Below are 9,887 nucleotides of genomic sequence, written 5' to 3' on the forward strand. Positions count from 1 at the left end.
CCCTGAGGGCTCAACTAGCCCAGCATGGGCACCGGGAGGGGACAGCAGGGGCTGGGGGCCCCCAGGAGGGAAGTCTTCGCTAGGCTCCTCACTTGCCTGAAGCCATGGTGTGCAGGCCCTGAGGCGGTAGTCCTAGAAAGCCACAGCCTAGCATCTGGGCCTCCGCCCCCAACAAGTGCTTTCTCAGTTCTCCATGTATGGGCCCGGGGGCGCCTTCCATAGCTAGCAGGGGGCTCAAAGGAGAGGGGATAAAGAGGAGTGACAATGATCCCCTGCAGACCCAGGGACAGACCAACCGGTAAAATCACCATGACTTCCCAAGCAGTAAATTGTCCCATTCCAGCCAATAGGAAGCCAGCACGTGGAGGGGTTCTTGTCTGATTTACTGAATACTTCCAGCTTTGTTTTGGACCCATTCCCATTGCTTAATTTCTAATTTTTTTTTTAAATAACTTTAATTTCTAATTTTTTTTTCTTTTTCTGTTGGCTTGTCTATTCATATCAATACCATACTATTTTGATTTTTGTCACGCTCTGGTAGCCTAGTGGTTATGAATTGGGCTGCGAACCGCAAGGTCAGCAGTTCGGAACTACCAGCTGTTCCGCAGGAGAAAAGTGAGGCTTTCTGCTCCTGTAAAGATTTACAGCCTCGGAAACCCTGTGCAGGGTCGCTATGAGTCAGAACCGACTCCATGGCACATAACAACAACAACAATAAGAAGAAAACTCCTGGGCTAAGAGGTCAGTTTGAACCACAAGGCCAGTGGTTTCAACCCCCAGCCACTCCTGGAAACCCTGTAATAGGGTCACTCTGAGTCGGAACTGACTCAACACTTCACAACAACAGCATACTGTTCACTATCTGGTGAGGCTGGGCCCAGATGGGGACTTGAAGACAAATGGTGACAGCAATCGTGACATTCTTAGTACAAATTACCAGCAGCATTTTATTATACACTAGAGTCGCTATGGATCGGAATCCACTTAACAGCACTTAACAACAACTATGTTAATGACTGAATTATAATTCACCGTGACTCAGTTTATAAGATGCCATGTTGGTGCAGTGCATTAAGCACTACGAGGAACTGACTGTCAGCAGTTTGAACCCCTCAGCCTCTCCAAGGCAGTCAGCTTCCTTAAAGATGACCCCCTAAGAAGCACCATGGAGCCATTCTGGCCTGTCCTACAAGGTCGCTGCTGAGTCAGAGTTGGCTCATCGACAACAGGCTTGTTTTCGTTTTTCATCAGTGCTTGTGCCTCTTAGATGTGTTCACTGTAGCCCTGAGAGAAAACCAGCCAGCAACACCACTGTAAACACTGTAAATTCCCCCAAATTGTAAACAACGCAAGGTCACAGCGCTGATGCTTAATTAAATCAGGAACCCTGGTGACACAGTGGGTTAAGTGTTGAGCCGGTAGTTTGAACCCATCAGCCACTTTGTGGAAGAACAATAAGACTTTCTGCTCCTCCAAAGATTTATAATCTCAGAAACCCTACGGAATAGCTCTGCTGTTTTAGAAGGTTGCTGTAAGTCTGAAGACTCCATGGCAGTGGGATTTTGTTTGGGTGGAGAAACACTAAGACTGTGGGGGGCATTACTTCATTTCAAGAGCTCTTTGTTTAAAGGTGAGCCATGGGAACCTGTGCAAGGCCTTCCAAACAATTCTAAGCAAGCCCCAGCTTAAGGGGTTCTAGGAGGGTAAGTTCTCAAAACTTAAGACCTTAGGGGAGGGGAGGGGGGGGAGAATATCAGCACTTGGTTGACCAGTGTCTGAGTCTGGGACTCTGGAGGGCTAGGGGAACTTCGTTTCTTGAGTAGGTTGGCATGATTTGGGGCTGGGCTGAAGGGTGGCAGTTTGTAGACAAGTAGATAAAGAATTCCAAAACTAAAGGCAAAGGAAGGCACAACTTAAAACAATAAGACGAGAATGAAGCTCTCAAAGCCTGGGACTACCAACAGCCTTGGGTTCTACACTCGGGAATGTCACAAATGAGTGTGACTCCTTATAGGCAGAACTAAGTCTTACCTTTACTTCCCCCTCAACATGCCTTGTCTGTGGCATAGTAGGTGTTTGCTGTTGGGTGAATTCAAAGTGAGGGTGAGAAAGTTAGCTGTGTGGCTGTCATTTACACAAACCAAATGGCCACTTTTTGCTGGATGGAGAGACCCCCTCATTCTGTCTTATCAATGATGTAAGCATCCAAGCCTCTGCTGGTGCCAGAGCAGCTGACCTGAAAACAAGGCCTGGGGCATCCTAGAAGGTCCATTCCAGTGGGTACCAGGAGGTACCCAGGCCACAGGAATGACAGTATGTGCAAAGGCCCTGTGGCCAGAAGGAGCAAGTGTGCCAAAGTAGATGGAGGTTCAGTGTAGTTGAAGCTCAAGTTCCAGGTCAAAGGAGCCAAATTGTCAGAGGTACCAGGTTTTCCCATCAAAATGAATCCCAAGAGCAGCATTTGAGTCCTGCAAGAGGGTTTGGACACGGACACGATTCCATTTGTGGTTTAGCTACCCAGGTCATTTTTATTGCTGTGTGGGTAATAATTGGAAAAGCTAGGAGAATAACTTTACACAAACGCTTTAGCCTATGTGGTAAGCACCACTACCCAGTTTGTGTGTGTGTGCAGAAGAAGCAGTAAGGGCAATGGGAAAGTCATTCTGAAATCTGAACCCAGGCAATCAGTCTTCAGGATCCGAGCTCGTCACTGTCTCCTCTCCCAAGATGCTGCATCAATGGAAACAGGCGGTGCCGCGTTCAGAGCTAGTGGATTCGCGGTCGCGGACCGTGGACCGGCGGCTGACAGCCCGCAGGCTGTGCCGCCCCCTGGTGGTGGCAGCGGGCATGGACCCCGGCCGCTCACAGTCCCGCCCAGCCGTCCAGGCACTTCCGGAGCACGGCACCTTCTACTGTCCCGACGGAAAGTGCTCTGGCCTCCGGGAAAGGGAGGAGTCAGGGGCCTGAGCGAGAGCGTGACTTAGAGATCCGCGACGCGCGGAACCGCGAGGTGGGCGGGGCCAAGGCTAAGGGGCGGGGCTTTCCGTGGCGCGCTCAGGCGCTGTGCGGCCACCTCTGTCCGGGTCCTAGGAGCGGCGGCTGCGGCGCCGACCTGGGCGAAGATGGCGGCTCCCTGGTGGCGACCTGCACTGTATGGCTGTAGATGGCGGACCTTCAGCACTTCAGGTTAGTGACCTAAGGGCAGGGGCGCCGGGAAGACTTTCTAGCCCAACCGCTGGGCCCGAGCCAGCGCCGCCGCGGCTCCCGAAGGGCCAGGTCGCCTTGACGACCTGCTGTCTACTCGCAGCTGCCTGCAGCCGCCGGGCCGCCCGGCTGGGGCCGATGCCCAACGAACACATCGATGTGAGCAACTTGGAGCGGCTGGAGAAGTACCGGAGCTTCGAGCGCTACCGGCGCCTAGCGGAGCGGGAGGCACGGACCCCACACTGGTGGCGAACCTACCGGGAATACTTCGAGGAGAAGTCAGGTGCGGGACGTCGGGAGCAGGGGGCCTGGGGCGCTGACACCCTCCGCGGGCACGGAGCGACCTTTGCCGGCCCTGTGGACACTGTTGATGGTTTCGTGCCATCAGACATCTTCACGCTCTCCATCTGAACAGCCCCTTGTCGCTGGTTCATTGCTGTCCCACGCCCGACCACGCAGCCCACGGGGGCCTCTTAGGGGGGACTTCCCAGAGCTCTGTTTCCCCAAGTGTAAAACTGTGTTTCCATCACCAAGAATTCTATTGGAATCTTCAAACTAACCCCGTCCCTGATACGGCGCAAATGCGTATTACTTCCTATTGTGTGAGGTGCACAGGTCGAAGCTTTGGGTTAAGAGCTTTCTAGGGCCTTGCTGTGGAATGTGTATCATCTAGGATGCTGTTTGAAATGCAATTTCAGGTCCTACCCAACATGCTGGCCCAGAATCTGCATTTCAGCACATATCCCAGGTGATGTGTGTGCTTTGCAGTTTAAAGGGGGAGAAATTCTTCTCTAAAATCCTTCTAACCTCAGCCATTAATTCACCCCCACCCCCCACCCCGGGACGCAGGTCAGTTGTGAGTGTAATTGGGATGACTATGTGCTGTAATTTCCCACCACCCAAGGAGCTCTGGTAGCGTAGTGGTTACGAATCGGGCTGCGAACCTTAAGGTCAGCGGTTCGAAACTACCAGCCGCTCCGCGGGAGAAAGATGAGACTTTCTACTCCCGTAAGGATTTACACCCTCGGAAACCCTGTACAGGGTCGCTATGGGTCGGAACCGACTCGATGGCAAACAACAACAAGGGAACCCTAAGAGATGGTGTGAGTCGGATTGCCCGTTGAGTGGATTCCAACGCCTAGTGATCCCCTTGTGTGTGTCAGACTAGAACTGTGTTTGTAGGATTTCCAGTGGCAGAATTTTAGGACGTAGATCACCAGGCCTTTCTTCCAAGGCACCTCTGGATGAACTTGAACTTTCAATTAGGAGCCAAGAGAGTTAACTGTTACACCACTCAGGGACTCCTTATGACGTGGTTTACCAAAAGCAAAGCAAATGAAATCCACTGCAGCTGAGATGATTCCAGCTTACAGAGATCCTGTAAAGTGTTTCCAAGGCCGCAAATCTATGAGAGTAGACAGCCTCATCTTTCTCTTGCATAGCAGCTGGTAGGTTTGAACTGCCAACCTTGCAATTAATAGTCCGGTGCTTATCCTCCAGCACCACCTGATTTAGGGATCAGAAAATGCGATCTCAGGTTGTATCCAGCTTGTTCTGCAGCTGGGCTCTGTGGAGTCTGAAGCAGGTTACACAGAGTGTTTTAATTTTGTGGGTTAAAGACCAAGCTTGCCCAACACAGCTTTGGGGAATGAGAGGACCAGGCAGGAGCAGGTGTCTGTACCACGTCAGCCTGACCCCGCTCACCCAACAGATCCCAGAGACAAGATTGACATTGGACTGCCTCCGCCCAAGGTTTGCCGGGCCCAGCAGTTGCTGGAGCGGAAAAAGATACTCCGGGAGCTGCGGGCCAATGCGGAGGCAGAGCGGGCTGCCCGACTCCGCACAGGTAAGCCTCCTGAAGCAGGGCAGGCCGTCTCCCCACTTCTAACCCTTTACACTACATCATCACCCCCACACTGAACCCTCGTGCTGTTTCTCGGCCTTGTTCTACCCCCACCCCCACGCTGCACTTTCCAACGCTGCATTCTCACACTACCCACCCCACACTGCCCCTCCCAACACTGTACTCTACTCCCAAACTATCCACACTCATCCTCTACCCCCACCCCCACACTGCACCCCATTCCCACACTACCCCCACAAACACACTGCACCCCAGCCAGTATCCTCCTTCCCAGTGCAGATCCCGCTGGAGGCGGTGCAGGCCGATTGGGAGAAGACGTGTGGCCCCCACCACAAGCAACGCCTGGCCGAGTACTATGGTCTCTACCGAGACCTGTTCCGCGGTGCCACCTTCGTGCCCCGAGTGCCCCTGCATGTGGCCTATGCTGTGAGTGAGGAGGACCTGGTGCCCGTGTACCATGGGAACGAGGTCACGCCCACTGAGGTAACTCCTCCCCTGGCCCTGTGTGTGCCTGCACATGCCCATAGTCTGGCTGAACTGGGATTTTCAGTTGTCAGGAAACAATCCCATATGGAGCCCTGGTGGCACAGCAGTTAAGCACTCAGCTGCTAATTGAAAAGTTAGCGTTTTGACCACTCAGGGGCACTGCAGAAGAAAGACCTGGCAATCTGCTTCCAAAAGATTTCTGCTGGAAAAACCCTGTGGGGCAGTTCTACTCTGTCCCACAGTGGAACCGACTCTCTGGTACCGAACAGTATCACCAACAAACAATACTGTGATCGTTTCAAAGAAAAAAAATGGAAGGAAAAGAGGCGGCATCTTCGCGCATGCCTGTGATTGGCTGCTGTCCTAAGGGCCCTCCCATGGGTGGCTCTACCCTTTTGACTGAAGGATAGCCAAGAGCTCTTGGAGTAGAGTGGGCTCTCCCTCCTTCAAGACCCCCTTGAGCTTGTCTGTCTTTGGTGGGGGTGATGGCTCTCTTGTTCTCCCCCCACCAGGCTGCCCAGGCCCCAGAAGTAACATACGAGGCAGACGAGGGCTCCCTGTGGACACTGCTGCTCACCAACTTGGGTAGGTGTCTGGGCTCCTGGGCTGTGGGCCACAGAGGAGGGACTGCTGGGAAGCTGTATCCCCAGCTCCTGGCAGCGGAGCGGGCGGCAGCCTCACACTCAGTGGTTGTGTTTATGTGCAGACGGCCACCTGCTGAAGCCAGACGCCGAGTATGTCCACTGGATGCTGTGAGTACCCGGAGGTGGGGGGAAGAGCACGGGACCTGAGTCTCCGCCTTGGCCCCACCACGGGTCAACCCTGTGGGTTTGGATTTGCTTCTTGATCTCTGTGAGCCCATTGCCTCATCTGTAAAACTAGGGTGGTGGCTTACCCACCCTGAGGTTAGTGGTGAGGATCACGTGGGGAAGGGCACACTGCTGTCCTCATCAGCTGTGACCTGCTCTCTCAGATTGGCCGCCTCTTTTCTCTCACCCCTGGCTGAGTGCCAGGCCAGCGAGTAGAGAGCAGGCAGTGGCCCCGGCCATGGAGCTCTGGGCAAAATCGGGGCCAGTGGCAGATGGGCTGCTTTTAGTCCTTTGGATAGGCTGAGGTCATTGATGGGCTTGTGCTCCTGGTTCTCCTGGGGCGGGTACAGGGGTCATTCCAGCTGTTCCCTTGAATGACCATTCCCACATCTTCCCTCCCACCAGGACCAATATCCCCGGCAACCAGGTGGCTAGAGGGCAGGAGATGTGTCCCTACCTGCCACCCTTCCCTGCCCGAGGCTCCGGCTTCCATCGCTTTGTCTTCCTGCTCTTTAAGCAGGACAAGCCCATTGACTTCTCTGAGGACGCCCGCCCGTCACCTTGGTAATCCACACCCCACATCCTCAGGCCTCGGCCAGCTCCCTAAGAATGTTGGTCAGGCTCAGCCCTCCTGTTTCTTGACTTTGGCCTGGGGACTGACTAGACCCTAAGGGGCATGGGTGGGTGGCGGTTCAGGGCTCTAGGGCCCCTCTCCCAGATGAAGTCTTCTTCCTACAGCTACCAGCTGGCTCAGCGGACCTTTCACACCTTTGATTTCTACAAGAAACATCAAGAGACCATGACTCCGGCAGGCCTGGCCTTCTTCCAGTGCCGCTGGGATGACTCTGTTACCCAAGTCTTCCACCAGCTCCTCAGTAAGGCAGCTGCGACCTGTCAGGGGTGTCTCCTGTGTGAGAGGGCCACAGGAGGGGTTGGTGGTACTCAGACACCGCCAGGGCCTCACCTGGCCCGCTGACTACTAACTGTCTTTGGCAGACATGCGGGAGCCAGTGTTTGAGTTTGTGCGGCCACCCCCTTACCACCCCAAGCAGAAGCGGTTCCCCCACCGGCAGCCCCTGCGTTACCTGGACCGGTACAGGGACAGTCACGAACCCAGCTATGGCATCTACTGAGGACCCGAGAGTCGCCCCTCTGTGGCTCTCCCAGCAGAACCAGTGCTGGAGGCTGAGGCCGAGCACAGGAATAAAGATGGTTCTGCTCTAGCTGGTCTGTATCTGTGTTCCTGCTTCGGCCACCTCCCACCCCAGGACAACCTCACCTGTGCCTCTGGAGAGGGTGTGGTCCAGATGCAGGGGATGACCAGGTAGGGCCATGGCCTGTTCTCCGGAGTTCTGGAAAGATAAGAACCGTGTTAGGCTCTGCCCGAAGCTCACCTTGTGGGGCTGGTTGCTGATTTCCTGTCCAAGGTAGGGTCTTAACACCCACTTGTCAACAAATCTGGTGTCTGATTGTTCAGGTGGGAAAGTGAGCCTGGTCTCTGGCCCCCATGTGACTAGTGGGCCCAGGTTTCCCTTTTGGGAAAGGAGACCATTGTCTCCCACCTGCCTCCAGAGTCAGGTGATGCCAAATTGAGTTATCGATGTTTGCTGAGCAGATGGAGCAGGCCTTACTCCCCGCCAAGGTGTGTGAGAAGCCACTCGGGTAAGTCATCTTCGCTCTTCAATAATGTCATAGTGCACACTTTTAAAGCTGGCCTGCTGGGTGTTTGGGGGAGTGCTTGACCTCCTCACTGCACAAGGAGGAGGAGAACCGTCACCAGCAACCGGCCAAGGCTGATTTTTAGGAGGGAGAAGTCAGACATGCTCTACCTTTTTACCAATTCTGACACCAGCCTGCCCTCCCAGACACTCTACTTCTCGGCTGTACCCAATTGTTGTCGTGACCTCACAATTCCCGAGTGGATTCAGGAAGTTACTGTTCAGTACCATTGGTTGGTTCTGACTCCTAACGACCCCATGCATAATGGAGCACAACACTAGGCCGTCCTCACAGCCCTTGCATGAGGGAACACAACACTAGGCCGCCCTCACAGCCCTCGAACAAGGGAGCACAACACTAGGCCGCCCTCACAGCCCTTGCATGAGGGAACACAACACTAGGCCGTCCTCACAGCCCTTGCACGAGGGAGCACAACACTAGGCCACCCTCACAGCCCTTGCATGAGGGAGCACAACACTAGGCTGCCCTCACAGCCCTTGCATGAGGGAGCACAACACTAGGCCGCCCTCACAGCCCTTGAACGAGGGAGCACAACACTAGGCCGCCCTCACAGCCCTTGCCACTTTAGAGCCCGTTATTGCAGCCGCTGTCAGGGGAGTAACTGCAGGTTCAGGAATGACCGGGTGCAGTTCTTGGATCTTTTCCGCCATGCCCTCAAGCAAACCGCTCTTTGCCCCTCTGCCCTTCTCTGATGTTCTGCTGGGACAAAAGTTACAAAGCTCCTTTGATGTTAAGTATCACTGACTCAATGACCCTGTATAAGATTTCTGAGGAGCTGCTGGTGAGTTTGAACCACCAACCTTGTGCTGATCCTACAGTGCCACACCAGGACTCCATAGAAAGGGTTTCACTCTGCCAGGAAGTGCCCAAGGTACCCACACTGCCAGGCACTCAGCTCTCTTGCTGCTTGGGTCTGTGGACCACCCAGCCCTGCCTCCAAGTGCCCAGAATTGGCCCCCTCTGCTAGCAAGCACCCTGCCCAAAGACAACTGGGCTCTCCTGTTGTGTGGGTCAGCACACCCACTGGGTGCCTCCTGTGATTTCCTGGCTCTGCTGCTGCCATTTCTCTGCCACCATTTCTGTCAGCGGTTGTCTCCAGTGTTCCCAGCTCTTTCTGGGTCCTGCGTCTAAGGCTCCCAGTACAGGGACTCTAGGGCCAAAGGATACACTCTGTTCTTAGCTCTTGGTGATGTTCAGGTCCCCACTCTGTTCTGGGATTGGCAGTTTTACACCTAGAGGTAGGACAAAATGGACCAACTCCCCCTTTAGGTTCCATACATCTTATTTTTGTGGCACTGGGCTAATGCGTCGGACTGCAAAGTCGGTTGAACTGCAAGGTCGGTGGTTCAAGCTCACCAGCTGCTCCTTGGAAACCCTATACAGGGTCGCTATGGGTCAGAATTGACTCAATGGCACTTAACAACTTAGCAGCATGGAATACTGACTCAATGGCACTTAACGCCACCACCACCCCTACAGGAGTTTCATGTACCTTATTTGCATCCCTAGAAGGCTGTCCAATCCCCTTAATGGATCAGAAACATTAGCATAGTCCCATTATCATCCTGTTAAGGTCACAAGACCACCATGAGAAAAGCCATACCAAAGCAATCCATTGCACTGCAGTACTCATTTTCTTGTTGCTGTCTGTCTGGTGGGCCCTGGTGTGGTAGTGTAGTTATCTTACCAGACAGCTTGGTTGTGTAGTTAGTTATCTTACCTGATAGCCAACCACAAGGTGAGCAGTTTAAACCCTCCCGCTGTACTCGGAAACCCTATTTTGG

General features: G+C 53.9%; 1 protein-coding gene across 1 annotated transcript; it reads left to right on the plus strand.

Moving 5' to 3' along the window:
* Positions 1-3,122: 3,122 nt before the first annotated feature.
* Positions 3,123-7,496, plus strand: MRPL38 (mitochondrial ribosomal protein L38). The gene is made up of 9 exons (XM_006869566.1): positions 3,123-3,186; positions 3,308-3,487; positions 4,916-5,050; positions 5,343-5,551; positions 6,067-6,139; positions 6,261-6,306; positions 6,769-6,927; positions 7,102-7,238; positions 7,360-7,496. Exons 1-9 carry the CDS (start codon positions 3,123-3,125, stop codon positions 7,494-7,496), a joined length of 1,140 nt encoding a protein of 379 aa, XP_006869628.1.
* The last annotated feature ends 2,391 nt before the right edge of the window (positions 7,497-9,887 follow it).

Source organism: Chrysochloris asiatica, unplaced genomic scaffold (assembly GCF_000296735.1).
Source record: "Chrysochloris asiatica unplaced genomic scaffold, ChrAsi1.0 scaffold00132, whole genome shotgun sequence".
In the NCBI taxonomy this organism is placed as follows: domain Eukaryota; kingdom Metazoa; phylum Chordata; class Mammalia; order Afrosoricida; family Chrysochloridae; genus Chrysochloris; species Chrysochloris asiatica.

Excerpts from the sequence above, each read along its gene's own strand:
- MRPL38 (XM_006869566.1), top strand. The coding sequence starts at position 3,123 with ATGGCGGCTCCCTGGTGGCGACCTGCACTGTATGGCTGTAGATGGCGG. Across the intron at positions 6,140-6,260 it reads ACTGCTGCTCACCAACTTGG|ACGGCCACCTGCTGAAGCCA; the intron begins GTAGGTGTCTGG and ends GTTTATGTGCAG. Across the intron at positions 6,928-7,101 it reads GACGCCCGCCCGTCACCTTG|CTACCAGCTGGCTCAGCGGA; the intron begins GTAATCCACACC and ends TTCTTCCTACAG.